The sequence below is a fragment of the Azolla caroliniana genome, unplaced genomic scaffold, assembly GCF_043228905.1.
Source record: "Azolla caroliniana isolate FFs.n. ecotype wild unplaced genomic scaffold, voAzoCaro1.0.p SCAF_13, whole genome shotgun sequence".
Classification (NCBI taxonomy): domain Eukaryota; kingdom Viridiplantae; phylum Streptophyta; class Polypodiopsida; order Salviniales; family Salviniaceae; genus Azolla; species Azolla caroliniana.
In genome coordinates, this window is record NW_028230448.1 from 18,069,188 (window position 1) to 18,096,381 (window position 27,194).

A 27,194-nucleotide genomic window follows, 5' to 3' on the forward strand; every position below is an offset into this window, starting at 1 on the left:
TTCTCTTCCCATACGTTTTTGTTTTCCTTCTGTTTCACATCTCTCCCCTTTTTCTCCACACTCCTCCACCCTTCCTTTTCCCCACTTTCTACCTTTGACCACACCACATCATCACAACGTTTTCACAAGAAATGGTTAGCTCTTACCATTAAGTGAGCACTTTGATCAAATGCACACGTTACTATGCAACGTGGTAGTTAAAATCTCTTCATCATTAGGAAACTATGCAAGTCTAATCTATCCTTCGCATTTTCTTCTTTAATATTCATGTAACAATTACCAAATGGACACATGCAAAGGAATAGTAAGTTCGTACTTTCTTCTTTAATATGTATGTAAGAATTACCAAATGGACACATGCAAAGGAATATAATCTTTTAGTGTCTCCATTAAATTGAATGGACGAGCATGGAACATGACATAAAGCCAGGCTCCATTACTTTGAGATTTTGTTGAGATTATAAGCTTCCTCCATAATTGAGAGAGGTTTCTTCAAAATATTTTCCATTATTGTCATGATTGAGGGAAATGTGACGTGCACATGTAGTCTCCATTATATTAAATCCTAGATTGGGCAATAATTAAATATATGGTCCATTGAAATAGAATGATTTCCAAAATGATGTCTAAGTGGAATTGACAGAGAATATGCTATATTTTCTAATGTCTAATGTCGCCTACATATAATTAACTGGAAAAGTCAGAACACCTTGCGTGAAGGACAGCTAGTTAGATGTAACTAAGAGAAGTAATTGTCTTTCAGGACATGTCTCAAGGGATTAGGAATTAAATAAGTCAAAACTACTCTTATCCTTGCTGTGCTTGATTAGACGTATAATGCGTTGCCTTGAGGAGAGATCAATATGGCCACAAAAATAATCTGATATATATATATATGTCACTGCATGCATGCCTAAAGGGACAAAGAGATTATGATTATGATTATGATTATTGGTAGTATTATGCTCTGTAACTTCTTTGATCAGGTGGGCAAAACCATGACGATTGGTTGGGACCTGTTCATTTCAAGTGACAATTATACGCTCGTGAAAGTGAATTTTTCTGCAGATTCAAGTGGGTTAGTGACAAACCAAACAAAGAAATTTTAGGAGGATCAAGTTGCAAAAGACAGCATTCGTTATTGGTCTCTACTAACAGTGAAAATCTAATATCTTGTCACACTTTAAAGAATCTGAAATAATTAATGGTGGGACATTGATTTCTATCGCTGTTTTATAGGCACACTGTTTTGTGAATCTTTGATTTGGTCTGTTCTTATTAATCCTTGAAAAGAAGATTCCTCGAGTTTTTTGGTTAGAATAGATAAACTCGACTTTAAATGAACTACAAATTTCACACATCCAAAAATCAATGATAATGAGTCATAGCTATAGATGATTCTTAACCTACGGCTTAAATTGCTCCAAAATCATAGGTCACCCATTACTTCCAGATTATTTTATTAGGACATCTCCATCCAATTTAATTAGGCCATCCCCCATCCAATTTAATTAGGACATCTCCGTCCCTTTTAATTAGGACATATCCTACCAGTTACTCTGGATCTAGTACCCACCATGTAGGTATGAAACTAAGATGTTTCTTTGATTTTGTCTTCCTCTTATTAATCCTAGAAAAAGAGCTGTTTTGACTTCTTTATTACATTACATAAACTAAACATTACATGGACTTTGTCTTCCTCTTATTAATCCTAGAAAAAGAGTTGTTTTGACTTCTTTATTACATTACATAAACTAAACATTACATGGACTTTGTCTTCCTCTCATTAATCCTAGAAAAAGAGATGTTTTGACTTCTTTATTACATTACATAAACTAAACATTACATGGACTACAAATTCTAACATCGAAAATCAATGATAACTGGTCATATCTAGATGATTACTCCAAAATCATCGCTCACTCCATCGCTTCCCAATCGTTTAATTAGGAGACCTTCATCCAATTGTTCTAGTGCATGCCTACATATGTTTCCATTTATACCAACTCGACCACATAGGAGAACATGACCAATAGTTGCACAGGGATAGAACTCTCCGATCAACGCAATTGAGAAATGTACTAGTGGTAGTATTCAAAAATCTATGGTGGACATGGACCCCTGTAAACAGATATAGCAATGCATAAAACAATTGTGATGCTAGTACCCCTTTTTTGCAGATAAATTGATTAATCGTCGAGGTCATTGTCGTCCGTCCGGCATTTAAAATACTAGAAGTATATAGCAATGACAATTGTGTCCATAGAATTGGTATAATTAACAACATGAAATGAACGGGTGTAAAGTGTGTCTCATTTCATTGACCAATCAAAGTTATATGGGTAAAGTTGGAGGACACGTCCATGGTCACCCAACCATTATTAATTAGGTTTCATCGATTTGTCTCGTATGTATAAATAATAAAGGCACTTTTTGGGCCCTTTTGGGGCATATTTTGTACTAACTTGAAGGGGCCTTTAGCGTACTCATGCCTTATCATTCATCGATATCTCTCATATATATATATATATATATATATATATATATAAATAGAAGGGCACTTTTTGGTCCTTTTTGGGGCATGTTTGTACTAACTTGAAGGGGTATTTATTGTACTCATGATCTATGGGAGATATCGATGTTGATTACGACTAGCAAGTGGGCCCGGTTTGATTTAGGCTCAGTTCAGTTTCTTTGCCTTAGAAACCAAACTGAACTGAACCAAACCATTTATATAAAACAAAAACCAAACCAAACCAATTATGAACTTTCAAGCCATTAAACCAAACCATTTAAGAAAAAAAAAACCAAACTATTTAAACCAAAATTGTTTAGGGAAAAGTTGAAACCAAATCGAACCATTTAATAAAAAGTTTAAACCTAACCATATTTAAGCCAAACTAATTAAAAAATTAAATAAATAGAAATACTCTAAATTAAATAAGCATTTATGATAAATTAAATAAATAAATAAATAAGCATTAATTAAGCCATTAGATTAAATAAACATTTAAGTTAAGGGAATTAAATCAATAAAAACCATTCATTAAACCATTAAGTTATGTACATAAACATTTAAGCGATAAAAAATGTTAGCCGAAAAACCTATAAGCCATTAAACCAAACCACTTAAACTTATAAACCGATAAACCCCAGTTTCAAAACCAAACCGAACTCAAATGAACCGTTTATTAATAATTAAAACCAAACCAAACCATTTAATTATTTTGGAACTTATAAACCTTTAAAGTTTAAACCATGGCTTCAAAGTTCGATTTGGTTTGAGCCCAAACCAGGCCCAGTGCTAAAATTGACAACCATTGTTCTTTACACAAAATACATTCTACACTTGTATTTAAAAGTATACGGTCCCATCTATTTACATTTGTAATTGTACCCATGCCCCTTTATAGTTCAAATTAAGAAATATACAATATTGTTCATTGGACAGCCAACCCCAACATAACCACCCAATCCTAAAGCACCACATATATTGCACTTTGGGACCAAGTCATTTCAACCACACCTTTAGCCAAAATAATAAAAACTGTATGAAAGATAAAAACCAATCAACTAATATTGAGATGTACAAGACAATGGTTTGTAAATGACTTGCATCGCAAGCAACCCCCTAGACTTCATGTTGTATCTAGGTTTTCGAATATAATGGAACAAGGAAATCCAAAAGCCTTATGTAAGTATTATGGAGGAGTTAGGTAAGTTGTCAAAGGTGAAAAATACACCCTACCATGAAATATGAATGAATGGAGCCTTTTGGAATGATAATTGATTATGATATGTTTTCACTCAGACGGAAGTTACAAGTAAACTTAGACACACAGATATCAAATGAGTAGCACACGATTTACGTGGAAAACCCTAATTTCCAGGAAAAACCACGAGAACATAAATTTTCACTATGAGGTAAGACAAAATACAATCACGGAATGATAGAACCTTATCTAGTCGGAGTGTGCTATGAAACCATGATTTCAGCCGAGTGCACCAAACCCTAACTCCTAGGTATCTATACCTTTCGAAGCTTCCAAAGCTTCTCCATTTTATCACTCTTCCTTTCTGGTGCACTCTTCGTTCTGCTTCTCACACTCAACTTCTGAGCTATGGCAACCACACAGCCACTACAGTGTTTTCTCTTAGTCGTTTTCTGTCTCGCTCTTCTCTTGCAATATATTATTCTTATACAACTCACGCGCTCGCTTTTTCACTTAAGTATGCTTTCACGTTTTTTCTCATTGTTTTTACTCTCAGTGAGTTATCCCACATACATCCGCACTAGTTCGAATCTTACTATATATATTAGCTCATCTCATATACATATGTAAGAAGATATATATCTCATTTTGGCTTCTCAACCGATTTCGGCCAGCCGACTCCCCCGAAAAGGAGGGACTATCTACATAACATACTATCATCTATTTTGACTTAATATCTCCTCCCATTAAGTATATGTGGAGAGGAAGCTTATCTTAAATATTGTCTATCACCTATTGAGTGAGGATCTCAAACATTTTACTTAATCGCACCTCAATGTACTTAATCCCTTTACTAAGAGTACACCATTAACCATCATTAAGGGAGATCATTCGATTACCTCACATTCATCACAACGCCACTAGTAGATAACATGTATTCGATGTATGTATGCATGAATACAATATATTATTGAACAACAATAATTTATGAGGAGCCCTAATCTATGCGCGGATATGTGCCGATAAACCCTAATCTATGTTTCTTTTCAAATTAATTGCCTTTACATCAACAGATGGATCAATGGCCGGATGGTGAGAGGAGTGAGGCACAGGCATTTGGATTCTGTACAAGGAATGCGTGAAATTATGGGAAGCTTCTGTCGTCAAGCTAAAATTGGAGCAACGTTAATCATCCCCCAAAAATTCGGAAACGAAATTACTGACCTAGCGGCAGCTTATTGAAAGGTAAATCTACAACCTTTCTTTCTATAGATCTAGAGATAAATCGCCAATTCGCTCTTATTGATGATTCCATAAAAAGAACATGAATTCATGCAATTCGAAACATGAATCCTTCAACACTGAACTTTGAAGTTAGTGCAGTAGTATTGATTCACGAGAAAGGTTATGTACATGGCTCAAGCCTAATCACTACATGTCAACGGTATTATACTGTGTGTTAATACCTTGGATCGAAAGCTATACAGACGCACAAGTTGCAATAATGCAAAGTTAGATTTTCGATGGGATTAAGTTTTTGGTTGTGAATTGTGATAGTGGAGATGTAATGTCACGCTTGACAATGTTGATCATGATACAGAAACAGTGAAAGGGATTTTCTCTATTTCCTGCCATAACAACACCATTATCCTCCTTTGGCCAAGAACCATAGAACCTTGAATGAATGCTGATTACCCTCTCAATCTAATGGGCCTCATATGTGTCCACAAGGATCTCCCTCAGCAAACTATTAGCAAGATTCTGTCTTTCCTATCCATATCCATGCTTACATGTGCACCTTAGAGGAGGAATAATCAATATAACTCGGAAATCAATCTTCTTTTCATATATACATATATATATATGCGTGTGTGTGAGTGAGTGAGTGAGTGAGTGTATGCAATATATTATTGAACCAACAATAATTTATGAGGAACCCTAATCTATGTGCAGATCGGTGTCTATAAACCCTAATCTATTTGATCAGAGGACTGATGTCCAAATGGTTGATGTGGAGTGCAAAAGATTTCGGAAGCAGATCGGAGAGATGTTGGGAGAAGAGAGGAAGACACAAATCAAACTCTAATCGAAAGGTTCTGAGTGGAAGGCACTACACTAAGGACTTCCAAACCGTTTTCATCCTGCACAGGCGTTTGGATTTCTGTACAAGGAATGCATGAAATTATTGATGGGGGAGCTGAATCTGTCCTCAAGCTGAAATTTGAGCAACATTAATCATCTCCAAAAATTCGAAAAATGAAATTCCTGGAATGGCGGCAGCTTATTGAAGGCCCAATCAATCTATACACCATTTCTTTCTATAGATCTAGAATCTTCTTTTCATACACACATGATGTGTGTGTGTGTGTGCGCGCCACACATTTTCTAAAGATTAGAGATTGAGAGAGAGAAGAAAGAAAGATATATGAACAGTCTTCTAAGACCAAAATTGGCCCTTGAGACCAACTGGTTTACAATAAAAATGGGGTATTTACCCACCCATTCATCGAAAAATAAAATAGAGATTAAGCTAAACCGTTCTAGTGAAAAAACATGTTCTATAAAGAAAGAGAGAGACATAGAGTATGTTCTATAAAGAAAGAGAGAGACATGCATGCACTATTACTCCTCGAAGAAAAGGAGAGATGATGAATACGTTGTTACGTACCAAAAGATTGAATAAATTGTTGCACGAGTGTTGCCCCTTAGATATTTTAAGGTGGCGTGAATTAGACTTCCTCTTCTCGTGGTATTTATTACATTGGTGGTTCATGTGGCCTAGTGACAACAAAACAACACAAGTTACGGCCCAAGTTGCATGGTCATCAATTGGAAAAGACATCAAGCCGTCTCTACAAGTGTCCGACAAGTGACCCCCTTGGGTTGTATTTATGGTACTAGGGGCCTAGTGACACCTCGTCAAAAGTAACACACTGTAAAAAATACTTGCTATGTTGATTTTCTATCATATAAAGGTTTAACTTTAAAAGACCACAAAATTCTTGCAAAAGACACCCTTTTCCATTTCTGGGCTTTTATTAAATAAAACTAAAAACTTTGAGAAGAACTACACAATCTAACGTACAAAAGAACCAATGCTACGCCAGTCATATGTTGGATATAAAAATCCACGACACATCACTATGATCTCTTCATGATTTACAAATGTATACACTAGTCTCACCATGACTTCATGATTTATTTTCCAAGGTCAAAGAACATGTTAATACCATTGCATTGGGTTAACTAGTTTGATTGGACTAACACTTGTCGTCGACACACATGCGCTCCTTCATAGACTTGGCCTGCTTGGCATGTATAGCCGGCATGAGGAGAGCAATGGACATCCTCGACACACATGCACAAACCTTCAAGACCACAATGGGGCCCATGATTTCCTCGGGTCAATGAATGGTGGAGCCCAAGGAGTTCATCGGTCCATGCACTTGAGAAGAGCCCATCGGGGTCGAGCTCTGCCTTCACCGCCAAGAATCCTTCAATATTCACAACTTTCTCTTCCACTCCCACGAATGCTATATCTCGATTCTTCCCCCAATGTGGCTTTCCCCCATATTTCATCACCATCATTTGCTCCATTTCCTCCATCAAGTCTTCATTAAGCCGTGGTTGGCTTCGTTCGCGTGCACGGTAATAGATTAGTTCGAACATCGCAGAGTCCTCGCGCTCACCCAAATATGCACTCGCAGCTCTCAAGAACCGGACATGGATCCCACCGAACATGTTGAGGCTGCACATTCCGTTGGGGTTAAGGTCACGGAGCCGCTTCACATCGCGGATGAAGGCCGGAACCTTGGCCATTGGGATGGCCACTGCCGTATGGTGGTAGAATATATTATGCGGAGCCAGGCGAGGATCCCATTTGCAAGTGGTTAAGTCCAAGTTAACATCATGGCCAGACGAGGAATCGGTGTTAATGCCGATGGCAATTCCCGCCTCTTGGCATCCGCCTGTCATCTGCATGCGGTGGTTGAAGCCGATCACGGGGAAGCCAGTGAAGCCGGCATCCTCGGAATTTTGGTAGCCATCTCCACTCATGAGGCGGTGCTTCACCATTTTCTCCCCTGACATGCAAAGCCCCCCCACTTGGCCATCTCTCTCCACACCGTCCTCTGCCATTCAAATAATAGATTCAGTTAATTTCTTGGTAGATCAACCATGACCAAACTAGTCACAAAGAGAAGGTACTTAAAACATACGATGAGCTCGCATGGCCTTGATGTCCGAGACTTTCATCGGTAGCAAAAGCGGGAACATGTTGGCGCCTTCGCCTTCAGATTCGATCGGCACAGCGTCCTCCTCCTTGTACAGCACCTGTCCAGCGGACGGGACCCAGAAGAGGCTCGCAAAATCGTGCGCCTTCGAGAAGCCTAAGATCTCAGACTCGAGGTCATCGTCGTGGGACAGTCGGACCATCAATGACCGCTTGAACATGGGCATTACCGAGAATGTGACCTTGGAAAGGACACCCAGCACACCTAGTGACATCTTCACAGCTTCCAGAAGCGCCTTATCGTGCGGATCGCTACTAGAGCCTATGTTGAGCACGCGCGCATAGCCGTCCTCTGGCGGTGCGGGCACGACAATTCTGGCGCCGACCACGTATTCGCTCACCGACGACCCGCGCATGAAAAACCCGCTTCCGTGTGACCCGGTGGCGATCACGCCCCCCACCGACACCCCGTCCCAGAGGGGCATATGCGGCAGTGTGAAACCGTGCCCCGCGAGCTCGCGGACAAAGTCTCGTACCTGCATCGCTGCGTCCACAGTGGCGGTCATGTCGGTCGAATTTACGAAAACGGGTTGTGGGACATAATTGCGGAGGCTAATGATGAGGCCCTCGTCTCCGTCGGGGCACGAGATCTTGGTCGTGCTATAGCCGACCAAAGTGGCCACTTTCATCTTCAGGCCATCACGGACGGCCTCGGCAACCGAGTCACGGATGTCGGATTCGGTGGCCGGATAGACGGCCCGTGCGGCTCGGCAAGGGCGCCCGTCCGTCCAAATGCCTTGGTAGTTGGAGAGTGTCCATCTGGGGGGGGCGACCGAGTCTTCGTGTCGTTCGGGCGGCGGTAGCGAAATCCGGCTCGACACCGAGGCATTAATACAATCTAAGAGAGGCAATAGTGCTAGAATCGGTACTATCGATATCACCAGAAGAAGGGGCTGCAGACTTACAGGAAGAAGTTCCATAATACTGTTTGAAGAAGAATAAAATCATGGAGTGCTTGTACATAGGTAGTTATGGTCCATGGGAGAATCCACGAATAAAAGAAGAGCATATCTATATTTACATATATATAGTTGTGTTTCTATTGTTATCATTTTGGAGATTATTTCTACTTTTCCAAGGTCCAATCTGAGACACGTAAACTGTAGTTATTGTCCATGGGAGGATCCACGAATCAAAGAAGAGCATGTACATATATATATATATATATATATAGTTTTTTGTTATCTATATAGGAAGAAAGTCGCGTAAAGTCTAATAATCTAATTCCCTGGAGTTGTTGTTTGTACCATCCAATTCCTCATTCGGCAAGATTCTCGTTGTACCATAGATTATTTATCTTCTAAGGTCCAACCAGTGACACGTAAAAAACACAGAGAGACATTCAATGCCCTCATCAGGTCATTTAAGAACCAAACTAACAAATTTAACTTGCATTATGTGTCTGCTCTCTCTCTCTCTCTCTCTCATGAAACGGGTTCCAGGTTTAGTCAATTACTCTCTAAAGCTACAACTAAAGCTCTTATTGGTCACCAAGCCATTTAGTCAATTACTCTCTAAAGCGACAACTAAAGCTCTTATTGGTCACCAAGCCATTGGTCACTTTAAACTTGGTATGTTCTCTCTCATGAAATGGTTCACAACAAGCAAAAAATTGACAGGTGTCATGCCCGTCAAAGGCCCTTTTTGCCCGTCGAAAAACATACACTTAATAAAAAAATGCCCGTCAAGTGACATACAAAGTTTCAATTTCCATTTTCATGTGAAAAGCCCCTAAAAATTTTACATGTCAAATGACATATACAAAGTTTCAATTTCCATTTTCATGTGAAAAGCCCCTAAAATTTATACATGTCAAATGACATGCTAAAATTCTATTTCCATGTCATATATATTATATATGTATATGACACATATTATCATATAAATATATGTATACACTCTTTTTTTATAACACGCTTAAAATAATATCATCATCATGTTATAATTATAATGATATATATTTTCAAACCTTTATTCTATACTAATAATATTAGTTTAAATTTGATTAAAATTTTAAACAATAACCTTTATTAAATACTCTAAGATTGTAAACTCTAGGTTTGATTTTAATATTTTATGTTTTAAGTCAAACCTTGATTTTTTACTAACTATTTTTTTCGATAAAATAACCTTTTTTAACAAAACAATAACCAAGTTTTTTCCAAAAATAACCTTTTCTTCATACTTAATAGTAAAAACATTAACACGATATTTATTGGAATGGGCTATTTGCCCCCCCCAAAAAAAATGAAACCTTTTTGGCCCCCTAAAAAAAATAACTTTTTGGCCCCTCTATTTTGGCTATTTTGGCTAAACCACCCCACACCCCCCCCTTCCCCCCACAAAGAAAAAAAATCTCTGATATTTCTTCCCCCATTTTGGCCACCACCGACCCTCCCCATCGCCTAAGACATCATGTAAAAGAAAAAGGAATCCACAGTATTGATTGGAAACTTGAGGAAGAAGAAGAAGAAGAAGAAGAAGAAGAAAGAGAAAGAAGGAAGAGTAACTACGCCTTTTTTTTGGGGGGGGGGGGCGGGGTGGGGGGGTTTAGCCGAAATAGGGGGGCCAAAAAGTTTTTCTTTTCTCTTTTTTTGTGGGGGGGAGGGGGGGGCAAATAGCCCATTCCTATTTATTTTATATATTTCATTATCTTTGTGAGGTAGTTATGCTAATTTATGTATCATTGTGTTATAGTAATGACATCTATAGCGATGTGACATTATATAAAGCTTTTCATTTTTAAAATTTGTATATCAAATGACATGTTAGTTTTTGTAATCTTATGGCATATGACATACATCTTTAAAAAATGGCAGTCAAAAAACTTTGACACTAACCCGTCAAAATTAGGCCTTGGTTTAGGGTTTAGTCAATTTTTCTCTAAGGGTGCAACTAAACTCTCAAGTTAAGGGGATGTAAAATTGAATGCACATTTCCCAATGTAAACATGAGTTGTATGCAAACCTATGCGGTACCTCTCTAGGAGATGAAATATACTTGAAGAAGTTTGAACCCCTACTCGTATTACATAATTCGTCTCCTTAGTCGTGTTACATACTTAAGTGTGTGTGGATTTGTGCTTGATTAAGTCTGATCACTAGTCAAATACCACAATGTGCAAGTGGCTAAGCATTGGGTTAAAGCTACTTACCGGTTTTCATTCCAACACTACCTATGTCAAAGCCCAAAGTTGATAACTCAATATTGAATATGCCCATGCCAACCTCAAATAATACATTGCACGCACGATGAATTGCTCAATTCACACAAAATGAGCATGATAAATGTCATTCGAGAATGGTGAGTCCACTCTGAATATTGTGAAACAATACCATCTCAATTGTCGAGCCATTCTAGTGGAGTCTAAAATACTAATTGAGGATGGAACTCATAAGCTTTCCCCATCATGAATGCATCATTGGGCCCAGTGTTGCCTTTTGACAGCTAACATTGCATGTCATGAGAACGGTATTCCAAAAAAATTGCCCGTCAAATGACGATTTGTCAAAATAATTGACCTTCAAAAGTAAATACATCAAATATTTGTACTAAACAATATATTATACCCTTCTATCCTTTGCATCTTTCCAAATTTCATATACATGATCCCATTGTATTTCTTCAATGTGTGGCCCATTCAATGAGACTCACATTAAATCATCTAAATGTTCTATATTCAATCAATTTCTTTTCATCTCTTTGATGAGATTTTGCTTAGAGAACCCTCTCTCACACAAAACTGTGCTAGATGGAATAACCAAATAGCATGCCATAATTTCATCAAATGAGGGAAACTATCTTGCCAATCCTTCATTTTGCAAAACATACACCTAGGTTCAAGCATAGTATAGCCTTCACAATTTAAACTTCAAGTGTCAACAAACCTATAGAGTTCCATTTCATAAGCCTTTGCATCATGTAAAATTTGAAGACATGCATTGACATCAACATTTGGTTGTAAGTGAGAAATCAAAATTCCCAACCATGTCTTTGCTTTACTATCCCTAATCACATCGTCATCTGCATAATGGCATGGGTTGAATAATTTTGCTGCATTGAAGAGGCTTAAGTCAAGGAACCTTGCATTCAGTCCATCAATAATCCTTTGCACATAATTTTGAGATAGTTTAATACAACTTTCAAGCAATCCATTTATAAATAGTCTCATTCCCTTAGATTTTGCAATATTGGGATTCGTATCATTGTGACTTGCTTTATCAATATTAGAGAGAGAGAGAGGAATGGGCTGAAAATAAAAGAAGCCCTAAGTTTGAGGAGAGGAGCATGCCCCGGCCCCGATGGTCTCTCACGAGATTTTTTCGAGATCCATTGGGACATTGTTATCCCGTCCTTGGAAGCCGGGGTTCAAGAGATTTGGTCCTCGGGAACGATGCCGACCGGGCTGGCTGAGGGGATGATCTATCTCATTCCCAAAGCGGCAAAGTGAAGCCTGGAGTTGCGCCAATGGCGTCCTATAACGATCCTTAACACGATTTACAAGATTCTGGCAAAAGTCCTCGCGCAACGGTTAGCAAGCTTCTTACCAGACATTATACATGAGAATCAAACAGGGTTTATTAGGAGTAGGTGTATCTTTGATAATGTGTTGCTTCTCTGGGAAGCCATGGCATTGGCTGATCAGTCCGTCTCGAGCTCAGTTATTCTAATGCTTGACTTCGAGAAGGCATACGATAGGGTCCTTTGGCCCTTCTTGGAAAACATGATGAGAGCTATGGGCCTACCCAAAAATTGGAGGAAATGCACTTCTGCCCTCTACCGGACTACTACCAGTAGTGTGCTCATCGCGGGTGCTAGGGGCCCTTCCTTCAAACTACAACGCTCAGTGAGGCAAGGCTGTCCCCTAGCCCCATATCTTTATTTATTCGTAACTGAGGCGTTCTTTGCCTACTTACAAGCCCCAAGCAACAGATTGAGGGGATTGCCCATCCCTAATGCGAGTGAAGATCTTCTTCTATCTGAATATGCTGATGATACGGTCCTCTTCCTGCAAGGTGATGAGGAGAATTTGTAGCAGGCTGAACATCTAGTCGAGGACTTTTGTCAGGCTGTTTGTGCCAAGGTAAATTGGGATAAAACCCAAGGCCTTTGGTTCAGCAAACAAGAGAAACCAAGGTGGCATCCCCATGCCGGTTTTACGTGGGTCCCTAACGGGACGACGTTCAAGTATCTAGGATTTACTATGGGGAGGGCAATTCCCAAGGGAGCGCAACTGTCCCATGTGCAAGCCAAAATAAGCAAGAAGCTGAACCAATGGAGTAGATCTAAATTATCCTTCGCTGGAAGGGTCCTTATTGCGAACCAAGTGATGCTCGCCACCATGTGGCACTCGGTCTCATGTTGGATTATGAACCCGATAGGTTTGCATGCGATTAAGGCTGCCATCAGGGGATTTATATGGTCCGGTAAGGACAATCCAATGGCTGCTGCCAGAGTGTCATGGCATTGGTTAACGCAGCCGCGAGCCAAAGGGGGGCTTGGCCTCATTGACCCCTTAACACAGAGTCGTGCATTGCTGGCCAAATTGGTGGTTCGTTGCCTTCTCCCAGGTAAGGGGTGTTGGAAGGTACTACTTCGCAATAGGTTGCAAGCAGGGACTCCCAAGTATGGTAGGCCTTGGCCTATCTCCTTGAACTGGTGTTGCACGAGTGGAGTCCCACCGAAGATGGCTTGTCAACAGGAGGACAGGGTAACAAACTCCATCTTGCGGGCGTGGTGTCATGTGCGACAACATTTGGTCAAGCACACCCCAGAGACACTCATCGAATGGGCTAGACAACCTTTATTTTGGAATCCTCAGGTGCGAACAAGCGATGACATGATGTTAGGGCAGCTTAAGGGCCTGGCATGGGGAAAGTTGGCGCAGACAGGGCTTCACTCTATAGACGATTGGAGACGCATGGTTTCTCCAAGGGGAGCCCAGGAGGACCCATTCCCTCCCCTCAAGGGAGCTATGAAGATGCGGAGCCTGATAGCTGAGGCAGTTGATAGGGTTCCGTTGGGGACTGTGCGAGAAGATGCATGGTTCGGTCTCTTTGATGAGGCTGGAATGGTTAAGTTGGTGAAGGGTGTGAGTTGATTGGGAAGAGATAAATTTTTGGGGGAGAGGCAAAGTAGGGGCACTTGGCTTCCGGGAGGTTGATAACATTTAGAAGACAGACCCAGATGTTACTAAGGTGGAACCCCATTGGAAGTTATGGGTATATGGTTCTCGTCCCCTCGTTGAACTAGAATGGGACCCATGGGATTTCAGGTGGAAACATGGTGACAAACTCTGTCACTTCTTTGAATATAGCACTAAATTGGGGCGGACTTTACAACTGCAGCTCACTGGTCCCATTCGTAATGGATGGCGAACATTGGGCATCCCTGACAAGGTGCTCATTACCTTTTGGAAGGGTCTCTAGCATCTCCACATGCCTGAAAAAATCAAGCTCTTTTGGTGGCAGATTGGTCACAATGTCATTCCTATTGGGGTATGGCTTGGTAAAAGGGGCGGCCCGATAGATTGCCCACTTTGCTCTTCACCCATTGAGTCTCTGAGACATTGTCTTTGGGATTGCCCTCAAGCTCAAAAGGTATGGGACAGAGTCACTCGCCTCCTAGCGGCATGTGAAGTGGTTGGGACAGCCTCGTGGAGTGTTGCGGCATGGATTGACCACTTGACTGATAGGTGGACGGACGCTTTTAATGAGGATACTTGGTGCTATGTATGCACAGGAGGCCAAATCGGCAAGATCCGCTTCAAGAGAGACTTGTTGTCCGCATCCCCTAGGTTCCTGGAAATTTGGAGGTTGATCGCGGGCTTCACCTTATGGTATGTCTGGAAAGCACGATGCTTAAAGGTTTTCCAAGATCGGGTACAACCCCCAGAGGAAGTGATCATGGATATCTGGTTCGCGCTTATCAACTGCCTACGAGGGCAATTAGATGAGGTTTGCAACCACTCCAATGACGTAGCCACTGCCCGGTTACGCTTTTGGCAGAAATGGCGAAACACGCCTATGGTGACGCTAGGAGAAAGTGGACCGAGGTGGAACTACCAGCCCCCACGATGGTTGTTTCCTTCTTTCACGCCTCCCTCCCTTCGATGTAGACCCCAGGAGTCGGCTCATTCTGGCTGACACTAAAGGCCACTGCTTTTAGGTATAGGTATCTACTTACTTTAGGTAGTCGGTTTGAAAAACTATGTAAGTAGTCTCATTTTCTTGATCTTGATCTGAGGGAGATTCCCCGTTTTGTGTGTAAGCTTCCTTGTATAGTCTCCTTGTAATAATCCTTCCTAACTAATGGGAAAGTAGCGTTATTTTGGAAAAAGAAGAAGAAGCCCTAAGTTTATTTTCAAACTATGCATATGTCCGGGCACTTCTTCTCCTTTATCATGTCACATAACATATGTTTACACATTTATCTTTCTCAAATAAAAGTATATGCTATAACTATAAATTGTAATTGTAACTACTATACATGTACTATTGTTTTGGTCTTAGCAAAATTTGACGGTATTAACAAATTTTAAACCTTCATTTTTACGTTTTTATAAAATATATGCATGTCAAGATTGACGGTTTCACGGTCAAAACGGCTGTCAAAAGGCAACACTAATTGGGCCATTCATTAGTCAAAATCACCACTATGTTTGAGTGCTTAACAACCTTATAATGATGAATATCATTATTGGTATTATTTAAAGTTCTAAGTGTATGAGACAATACCATCATTAAAGTTTGAGGATATGACACTTTGTTTTAGATTTTCATGAAATTAACTCTTTTAACTAGTAGAAGAGCAACTTTCACGTCTTCACTTTTCTTGGTCAAATTAAGTAGAGGAAAACTTTATTTTTTTGATTGAATATTCTATTCCCAATACTAATCTCATCTCTATTTGAAAAAAGCGTTTGATTTCCTTTCTTTTCTTTTTTGTATTTTTGTATTAGAATATATGTAGATATAAGAAAGGGGACAACCTTTATCATCTGGGATTCCCAAAAGGAGTTCAAGGCCGTCCAACCCCTATATTCACGGGTTGGAGCGCATTTAAGAATCTTGTATTAAATTGAGACAAAGGTTCCCGAGATATATCAATCATTTATAAATATTGTTAGGATCGTGTATGGGTAGAAAGTGAGATATTAAAACAATATATAGCGAACAAAAACATTGCTCATTGATTTTCGCTTTTCGCTTTTCACTTTTCGCTTTAGTAGTTGAAAGATTGGAATATGCACAAAAATGGCCATAACAATAAACATGTTTTTGCAATAGAATTCATGATAAAATCATGGCCCCTCTACCACCTCATTTTTCTTTCTTGCTTCCATTTCTTCAATTTACTTTTTTCTTGCACTATTTAAATCACTTGTGAATGGTGGTAATACGGCCCTACGGGTCTACATTAGAATGTTAGTATTCGGGTTCACTATCTTTGTGTTTTGAGTGTTTTGTTCCGTGTTGATGGTAGAGTCCCTAAGGGTCTCCATTAGAATGTTAGTCTTTGGGTTCATTATCTCTGTGTTTTGGGTGTTTTGTCTAGGGTTGATGGTAGAGTCCCATGGCTTGGGAGCTTGTTGGTGGCTCCTCATGGGAAGTAGAGTTGTTATCTAAATTAAAATATAGCTATGACTATTGTATCCATGAAGGTGGTTGTGTGTATTTACTGCCCCATTGTGACATGGTGTGTCCAATGGTAGAAAGTGTTAAAGATAGAACTAATGATTAAGCAAATAACAATATAATCAAGGAACAATATGAATAAGAGTCCTTATCCTCCCAACCACCCCTGAGCAAAAGAATTGAGATGAACCTTAAAACACCATCAAATCCCATACCCTCGAATATTACTTAAGATCATACCTTGAATGCAAGGCCATGAATAGTTATTGTTAACAAGAACCTCGCCACACCACCAATGTCTTAATAGTGTTCCAAAAGAGATATTGTGTTGCCCATTAATATCATCGAGTGTAATTTAGAGATAATATATAAGGAAAACCAATACTTCTCTCCCCTTCACAATCCAAAGAATGCTCACATGCTTCAAATGGTGAAGGGGGATCAAATCTACACACTTTATTTTTCGTGAACAAGTTGTGGGAAAGATTCGACTAACTCCATGAGTTGTGGGGGGAATTGGCAAGGTTGTATTTGAAATGTAATCTATACAAGCATCCTTTGATTTAATTGGTTAAGGATCATATTGGGAATTCATGGCACATAGAAAATACTAATAATTGGACATGCATGTGTAGTGTCCTGAATTAGCAATATCCATGATGTCTATCAAGATCACAAAACAATCCCAAAGCACAAAATCATTATGCTTTGGGCCCAACTCATTTAGCCATGCCTTGAACCATACTCCACGTAAAAATGGATACATGTTATCAAGGAGCATAACCAAATCACATTTAGGTCACATATGGCCTTTGAAGACTATAACAAAATATATCTATCTATTTGAACATGGAACAAGGAAACACAAAGGCGTTCATATTGAAAAATAGGCACTAGAGTTTATCAAAGCCATGTCAACCATGATAGATATAAGTTATTTCGAAAATTGTTGTCTAGCCCTTCCATCATGGTTAATTTACCAATTCTCCACTATACCTCAAATGGCATGCATACATGCAGGAGTAGGCAACGTGCTACACATGGATAGAATGGTAGTCAAGCATAAGCTGAGGTGAGTCACTTTAGCTAACAATGGCTAATAAATATTGATGTTCGACGTAGATAATGGCGAACATTAAAGACCGATGGATAGAAAATGGCTACTAAACAAATTGTTGAGAATCAAGCTCAACCTAGTCTAGTGTGTGAACACACCTTTTGGGAATGTATGAACATTGAAAGGTCAAAAGTCACCACTACTCTTTACACATTAACTATGTGGCATAGAATCATATTCTATGACACATAACTAATAAAGTTTAATGAAGAGAGAAGGTGACCTTATATAAAGCACCTTGCTTCTACCGCATATAGCGTCGGTTGTTATCCCTTGTAATGCTACATTTTTGTACTTGATATTCTTCTTGTTAATATACATCTTCTTGAGTACTTCATTTCTCTTATCTATCTTGTGGTTCTCTCCTCTCCTCTCCTCTTTCACAAACACACACACACACACATCTCTTCCGTTGCACAGAATCATATCCGATTCTTTACATGGTATCAACGCAATTTGTAGCTCAATCTACCCCATCTGCGTGTGTTGTGTTCTACGCTGACATTAAAAAAGAACTGGCTCACCATTGTTGTAGTGCCACTACATAGCTTGTGTCTAAAAGAGAAGAAGAAGAAAAATGAAATCTTCATCGACATAATTAATAGTCAAATAGGGAGCGCTCTCCCTAGCGAGAAGTTGGACAGAAACAACTTTGGATCTTGAGAGTACAAGATGCACCAATACCTTGTCAGCCAAGGCTATTGGGGCTACATTCAAGGAGCACAAGAAAACAAACCCGACCCAAAGGACGCCGACTACTCTACATGGGAGCAAGCGGCAAGCCGAGTGTTGTATTGCTTGGCAACATGTGTCCATGACCACATGCTTGGCTACATTCGAGAAGCCAAGATGCCAAAGGAAATGTGGGAGAATCTAAGGAGGATCTTCGTGGCTAACACAACTGCAAGAAAGCTTCAACTCCGCCAAGAGTTGAACAACATCCACAATATAATGGCTCGGCGACATGAGCATAATGCGGAATCCAGATATGATAAAAGGCACACGCTCCCAAGAATGTTCGCACCTCTGTCTGGGATATACATTCTTCCTTCATCTCTTGGATATCATCCACTTTGGTTGGAGACGATTTCTGGCCATATGCTCCACACAAGTGTCCTACTACGAATACTCCTGGTTGCCCAAATGTGGAATTCTCTCCCGAAAGCATGAGGTTTGCATCTTCTAGTTTTTGCAATACCTTCTCACAATCTTTAATGTGGTCTATCACAAATCTTTGACACCCAGCCTCATCCTTTGATCCATCTTTTTCTTCTTCCAAAGAACCCTTGATTGGTATGTCATCCAAAAATGGCATCATTATCTCGAGAATGCAATCTCTTAGTACTTTATTCATTGCATTTACCATGTGTGCTACAGAGTTGGTTGCACCTTGAGGTAAGGTGCACATTCGTACCAATCCTATCGGGGTCCTCATTGTTGTGATGTCTCTGTTGTTGACTACTAGTTGAAACTGATCGTAACCTGAGTAGAGATCACCAATAGAATAAATGGACCTTCCCGCAAATGCTTCTAGGAACTCATCGATACTTGGACCAATTCCAGCATTGCGGATTGTCACATTATTCACTGATTGAAGATCTTGTATGAACCTTAAGGTTCCATTCTGTTATCGCCCGGCAAAGGAGTCCAGAGTGTGAAACGGGGAGTTATTTAATTTGTAGGAATGGTTGTAAGTAAGCTATGAGTGTGGACGGACGGACCGGAATCGGTATGCCTTTCCGGATCCGGACCGATCCCGAACAGGTGCGGATGGCACCGTTTTGTAATACAGACCGGAAACCTATTTAAAGGCCCGGATACAATGTAATGAACAACGGTTAATTAATAAAGCTCAGTGTTGTTATCTCTCTGTGTTAATTGTCGTTCTGCATTCATTGTTATATCTTACGCGTGTGATTATTAAAGACGATCATGCTAAGTAACCTAATTAAGTCGGATTAATCGTTGAGTCTAATCCTGTTGCCGTAACACCCCTTTGGTGAAGTGTCTTCCGTAGACACCCTGTGTTAGGCCATTGTCCGACCCTAAGAGTTAACACAGTTTTTGGCGACCACGATTCCTGTTTTTGCAGCGAACGACGGCATGAATGGATGACTAGATCAACGCACGACCTGGTTACATATCGAACTCGACGCCTTGCTGAAAGGCAAAGGAGACGTGAGGCTTTCCAGCAAGCGGCGTAGGAAATTAGAGCGGATCGCTCGTTTTCCAACGTAATCCGGAGAGTAGCGGAGGACTCCCTCTGGTTACAGCAAACATCGCACCCGGACGACGGCAGCAGCCTAAGCAGCCTCCGGGAAACCGAATCCCTTCTCTAGGCGTTGGCAAATAGACAAGGCGAAGCAGAAGCCTTTTCAGCGTATGAATCGGACTCCGAAGGGGAATACAACATGCACACGAACTATCGTAGCAGCAACGAAACCCCGGGCGGACTGAAGGACGAATGGTCGGATACCCTACCAACACCGCAACCGGAAGTGCTAAGGCTGGAACCTCCGGAACCAGCAGAGGAAGAGCGACCTTCGACACCGGAAGTCGAAGAGGAGAGGCCTCCGTCACCAAAAGAAGAGGAAAGACCACCGATGCCGGAAACAAATCAGGAAAGACCACTGACGCCGGAGAAAATCCTGGAACGAGCACCAACACTGATAGCCCGCGCCCCGATATCGGACGACGACATGCCGTTCCAGTACTCCAAGTATAGAGATGATCCGGACGCGGAAGCTCATGTGCATGCCTTTGAACATACATGGGAAGCCAACCATGTGTCCTAGCGATTGACCCCGGATGAAGAGGAACGCTCTAAGATAGCGGAATTTGGCGTCACATTGGAGGGACCGGCAACAAGATGGCACCGGGCGCAGGACCCGTTTACCATCAACACCTTTGCAGATTTAAAAGCTAAATTCTTGCATTTTTTCCAAAAGGAGGTGGACCAGACCGTAATGGTAGGCTTATTTTATACCATCCGATAGGAGGCAGGGGAGAGCATTCCCCAGTTTGTTATCCGGTTTCAACGGATGCATAGTCAGCTTGCCTGCGCACCCCCGGAGGAGGAATTACGGACTATATTCCTAAACGCGCTCCGAGAACCCCTACGCACGGTTTGCACGGTAATTGACTTCCGTACAAGTACCATCGACCAGGTCATTGACCGGGTGAGAGAGATGGAAAAGACAAGCTCCTGGCTCACACTGGGAGCACTCCAACGGGCGTTACTGTCCGATGAAGACCTCCAGTTTCGGCAAGCAATACAGTGCACAACCTGCTTAAATTTCGGACACTCGGCCCTAGAATGCACTATGAGGACGCAATGTGTAATCTATCAATCCAAGGGCCATACAACGGATAGGTGCGAGTATAATCTATTGAACCGGCAAGCACCGCCCGTCCGACAAATAGAGCCACGCAGCAGCCAGGATGACGAAGAGGAACGCTGGCGGCGAATGGACCGTGACCGACCTGCACAGGATGTTCGGTATGGCAATCGACGGGAGAATGATGTCCGGTACGGTGATCGGCGGGATAACTATGAGCGGCATGATCGGTACCGGGATTACAATAGACGATACGAACATTACGACCGGGAGCACTTCCCCAGGTATCGTCAGCAACGGGAGGAATACGGCAGATATAACGGGCAACCTCGTCAAGAGTACTGCAATAAGAAAAGCTATAACAAAAAACGGCATTTCAAAAAAGGCGGCTACCCACGGGATCCGGAACAAGGAGCTTCAAGCAGCCAACCGGCCCAAAACCCCGCGCGTACCATAGGACCTGCCTCGGGTACAACAGACAATGCCGAATCCAACAATACCCGGAAAGCCTACTGCTACTACTGCCGACAGGAAGGCCATGATAGTAATCAATGCCCGGTGAAAAGCTATGAAAAACGACCGACGGTAAATATGGTAGTCCCTGAGGTGGCAGATCTGCAGCAGGTGACCACAAGGTCGAAGGGCATGGCCAAGGAATGGGAGACGCTGGAGACCATCCGGAAGCAAGCGACGGAATGGGTGAAGAAAGCAAACGAGCAGAATGTCACAGACTTACAGCGGCAAAAGGAGAACACCGTAGGGCTTGCCGGCGGCAGTCACTCGGAGAACTAGACATGGCAGGCGTTGCAAGAATGCCAGATTATGCTGCCACTAGGAAGACTCCTACAACTCGTGCCAAGATTCACGGAAGGACTGAAGATGGCCATGACGGCAGGAGAATCGTCACCGGCACCGGTACTCTTCTCGAATCCTGAGGAGGGACCAACGGTGGTGGACACCAACAGTCTAGTAATCACTGCCATTGTAAAAGGGAAAGAACTCCCCGACACAGTTATAGACGGAGGCTCCGGGGTGAATGTAATAAGCCTCCGGATGTGTGATGCCCTAGGAATCCACGAGTGGGAGCCGTGTCCGTTCTGGTTACGGATGGCCGATACAAGCTCAGTACGGCCGACAGGATTAATACGGAAATTAGAAGTCACCGTGGGCGGTCATACATTTCACATCTCGGCCGTAGTGCTACAATTACAGGCACAAGGCGCATACCCGCTATTGCTAGGGCGGTTGTGGTTGAAAACGGCACATATCAAACAGAATTGGAGGAAAAATATAATTACCTTCCGGCGAGGAAAAGCCAAGGTACGGGTACCAACACAGCCAGGGACGAGCACTGGCAAGGAATGTACACCGTTGTATGCAGAGTGCGTCAACATGCTAGAAGGGTTAGCTGACCAAGAAGTAGCTCAGTACTTGCAGGAAAACCCGAAGATCATACCCCTCTTCGAAATTGACATTGCCGAAGCAGTAGCACCATACTTACCGCAACCGGAAGAGGCTGAAGCAGAACTGGATAAAGACGCAATCCGGGAGTTACGGCAAGCGCAGGAAGCGTTGGAACGGGAAATGGCCGTTTCACAGCGCGTAAAAGCGTCGCAACTGGAAGAGGTGAACCTAGGGACCACGGACGAAGCAAAACCAGTGCACATCGCCAAGGAGATGAAGTCCGAAGACAAAACGGCGATGATCATACTTCTCACGGAATTTCGCGATGTGTTCGCCTAGTCATATGAAGACATGCGAGGACTCGACCCTCAGTTATACCAGCATTAGGTTCACTTGAGCAAAGACGCAAAACCAGTGGCACAAAGACGGTACTGGATGAATCCCAATTATGCCGCCAAAGTCAAGGAGGAAATCGACAAACTGCTAAGAGTTGGCTTTATCTGTCCGGTAAAGAAAGCGACATGGCTGAGCCCGATCGTAGTCGTACCGAAGAAGAACGGAAAAATTCGAGTTTGTGTGGACTACCGGAAACTTAATGCAGCTACAGTAACGGATGCGTTTCCACTTCCGTTCACAGATGGAGTGTTGGATGTCGTCGCCGGCCATGAGGTCTATAGCTTCCTAGACGGATTCAACGGGTATAATCAGATCCGGATGCACCCCGACGACCAAGAGAAAACGGCTTTCGTCACCGAATGGAGGGTGTTTGTGGCCGTGGTGATGATGTTCGGACTCAAAACGGCACCGACAACATTTCAACGAATCATCATGGAAATCTTTGGTGAATATATTCCGACTTTTATGCAGGTTTTCCTTGACAATTTCGCTGTCTATAGCTGGGAGGAGGACCATTTTCAGCACCTCCGTCTTTGTCTAGAAAAGTGTAGAGCGTACCGGCTAAGCTTGAATCCGGCAAAGTGTGTATTTGGCGTGTCCAGTGGAACTTTATTAGGACATATTGTGAGCCAGGAAGGTATTGCAATCGACCCGGACAAAGTGAAAGCCATATTAGAAGCACCAACATCGGCAACGGCAAAGGCATTAAGCCGGTTCTTAGGCCAGATCTGGTGGCACTGCCGGATGCTCCGATACTTGGCCGACCTGGCTACACCGTTGCATGCCGCCATACATCGGACACCATTCCAGTGGACCAACACCGAGGATAGGGCGTATAGGGCCCTCAAGGTACTATTGTCGCAAGCACCGGTAGTGCAGCCTCCGGATTGGAGTAAAGAATTTCATGTGTTTGTGGACGCCTTCGACATCGCAATCGGAAGCGTATTGATGCAGCTTATGGAGCCAAAGTGGTATCGGCCAGTGTACTATGCCAGCCGTAAGTTATCCCAAGCAGAACGGAACTACTCTACCACGGAACGGGAAGCTCTAGGGATGATCTACAGTGTGACAAAGTTTCGGCATTATTTATTGGGAAGGAAGTTCTCCTTCCATGTAGATCATTTGGCACTCCTTTACCTGGTGTCCAAAGCGTCACTCATCGGTAAATTGGCCCGGTGGACCTTACTGTTACAGGAATTTGAGTTTGAAATATTCCGCCAACCCAGTATACAGCATGTCGTGGCGGATTACTTAAGCCGATTAGAGTCCGGAGAGACGGGTGACGGAGTAGCGGATGAGTTTCCGAATGCGGAGCTGTTTCGAGTCACTACGGAAACGGCAGCAGATGAGACGGTGACACAGGAAGACAAGTGACTCACAAACATGCACCAGTTTTTGAGCATAGGACTACCTCCGGAAGAGATGAACTGGGACGAACGGAAATGCCTGGCGGTGCAAAGCCGACATTTCTGCTTATTGCAAGACACACTTTACCACAAGGGCGCGGACGGCATATGGAGATGGGCTGTGCACAGTGATGAAAAGGACCTGATACTGAGGGAAGCCCACTGCGGAGTTGCCGGAGGCCACTATGCCGGAGATGCAACAGCTAGGAAAATATGGCAAAGTGGCCTATGGTGGCCAATGACATTAAGAGATGCGGTACGGTACGCAAAAGAATGTGACCTATGCCAGCGAATGGGCCAACCAACGGAGCAGGCTCGTATGCCACACTAGCCGGTACTACCACTCGAGCCATTCCAGAAGTGGGGGCTGGACTTTGTTGGACCGTTCAAACCACCGGCAATGAGAACGGGTAATCGGTACGTCATCGTCGCGACGGATTACTGCACAAAATGGGTGGAGGCCAAAGCCTTAAGAGACAACATCGTTGCGTCAACGACGAATTTTCTATATGAGTACATCTGGTGCCGTTACGGATGCCCAATCGAATTAATAAGCGACCAAGGGGGGCACTTTCTCAGCCAAGTAGTTGAAAGCCTGACGACATTCTATGTCGTTGTCCATAAACGGAGCACACCATACTATCCGCAAGCAAACGGGCTAGCGGAATCGACGAACAAAACGCTCCAGAATATCCTCCGGAAGATCGTCAACGAAAACCGAACGGATTGGGATACCAAGCTACATAGCGCGCTTTGGGAATACCGGACGACATATAAAACGAGCATCCGAACAACACCGTTCTGGTTAGCGTTCGGACTAGAGGCGGTAATGCCGGTGGAATTCCAAGTACCCAGCTTACGGATCCAGCTACGGGAACGGCTAAACGAGAAGGAGTCAGAGGCAATACAGTTAACAACGTTGTGTGAACTCGAGGAACAACGACTGACAAGCATCCTACACTTACAATTGGAACAACGACGACGGAAAGCATTTGTCGACCGGCACAGGAAAGGAAACGAAAAAATGTTCGCAATCGGCAAACCGGTGTTAGTATTTCAGACCCGGATGGGTAAGATGCCGGGTAAACTACGGTTTAGATGGACCGGCCCGTATTGGCGGACACGTGAGTATAATGGGTCCTACCAGTTAGGGACACTTGCCGGTGAAGTGCTAGGCAAATGGGTCAACGGATTCCGATTGAAGCCATATAGAGGACCGATGCCTAAGAACCCATTTGAGCAAAGGACCGACACCGGTGAGGAAACGGCAACCTGTGAGGGGAACGACAACCACCAAGACGGAGGAGACGGCATGCCGGTAACAGGGGAGAATGAGGCAACGGCAAACTGTAATGAGGCCGGTAAGGGTCCGATAGGACCAACGGACAACTAGTTAAACCCCACACCACATTAAAAGGTATCAAAAAAAAAAACGAAGTAATCATGCAAAAGCGAGGAATGAATGGACGAAAGAGCGAGGAGCGAAAAGGTACGTAGTGGGCATTTAAAGCGTCACCACAAGACATAATGCTATTTTAGTACACGACATGCACACACTCGAAAAAGGCGCCAGAAAGCACAGAGAAAAACCATTGTGCGTGGAAACCCTCTACTTTCGCGAACCCAGGAGCACAGAAGCACCAAGGCGCTGCAAGATCATCAGACGAGAAACTACACATAGAGAACCCCCGCCTTCTGAACTCTCTCTCTCTCTCACTCTCACTCTCATCACCAGCCAACCTCGCTGCCACAAGCCGACCTCGACACAGACATGGACCCGCAAACGCTGTCGGAAGCCGCCAAGACATGGCTAAAGCGACACGGGCTCGAGGGCTTCTTGATGATTAGGTACCGCCACACAAAGAAGCCGACAAGGTGATCAAAGAAATCGACACAGAGCTCATAACGGTGGAGGCGATTCGAGCGTTAACAGGCCTTCCGGAGGGAGGCATACTCACGATTGACAATCCGACCTCGGAGCAACTCATCGGGTATTTTGGTGAGTACTCCCTAGCCAGCAAGGGCTACTAGACACAGGGCGGCGGAGATATGTTGTTCCGCGAGATTGCTCGTGTGCTCCACGAATACGGCCATGTGTACCCTAGACCCCTTGTCATGCCGCAGAACCGAGCAGGGATGATCATCACCACCTATGAAGGGATCAAGGTGGATTGGCCGGTATTGATCGCAGACGGGTTGTGTGCGGCGATCGAGATCGTCAGAGGCAAAGACGGCAAAGAAGGTCGAGACAGACGGAGGATATGGCACGCCGTAACGCAGTGGCTCACCTTGCTTGTGCCACCCGTCCACCCCAAGAAGCGAGGAAGAGTGGCGGACGGCACCCCAAAGATGGCTTCCAAAAGACAACAGTTGTTGGCCTCTAAGGCCACTAAGGGGAAGGCGGCGGACGTAGAACAGGCGGGAAAGGAGAGCGGCAGCCGGAAGCGGCCAATGGATGCGCAGGAGGAACCACCGGCACGGCCCATAAAGGTTACACTACGCCGACCGGTGAATAGAGAAGCGGACCCCTTGGCGGCAAAACTCAATGCCGGGACTCAGGAAGAGGAAATAGAGGAGGAGCCTACGGAGGACCTCTAGCAACGGTCATCGGCAAGGACCGTTGAGGCAGCTGGGAAACGTTCGGACCCTCAGACGGAGGGAACACCGGCTCCCCATACTGAAACTCCCACGCCAAGGGAGGAACCGGAACCGATGCGCATGGCACCGGAATCAGAAGCCCCGGCACCACCGGCAACACCGGCAAGTCCCATCCCGCCAGAGCCAGAAATGTCAATGTAGCCTCCCTCGGCCAACCAAGAAGAAGCGCAAGGGGAACCAAGACAGCAGGGTGGTCCACGGGCTGAAACGGAATTGCATCTCGGCGCAATCAGGC

General features: G+C 43.3%; 2 protein-coding genes across 2 annotated transcripts; one reads left to right on the forward strand and one right to left on the reverse strand.

Annotated features, from left to right (window-relative positions):
* Positions 1-6,667: 6,667 nt before the first annotated feature.
* On the reverse strand, positions 6,668-9,021 carry LOC147856488 (L-gulonolactone oxidase 3-like). The gene is made up of 2 exons (XM_087329855.1): positions 7,931-9,021; positions 6,668-7,843 (listed from the first exon to the last, which is right to left on the reverse strand). The coding sequence occupies exons 1-2, from the start codon at positions 8,922-8,924 to the stop codon at positions 6,960-6,962; spliced, it is 1,878 nt and encodes a 625-aa protein (XP_087185981.1). The 5' UTR covers positions 8,925-9,021; the 3' UTR covers positions 6,668-6,959.
* Positions 9,022-12,631: 3,610 nt separating this feature from the next.
* LOC147856489 (secreted RxLR effector protein 78-like) lies at positions 12,632-13,039 on the forward strand. Its single transcript, XM_087329126.1, has one exon. It carries the CDS (start codon positions 12,632-12,634, stop codon positions 13,037-13,039), a length of 408 nt encoding a protein of 135 aa, XP_087185252.1.
* Positions 13,040-27,194: the final 14,155 nt, after the last annotated feature.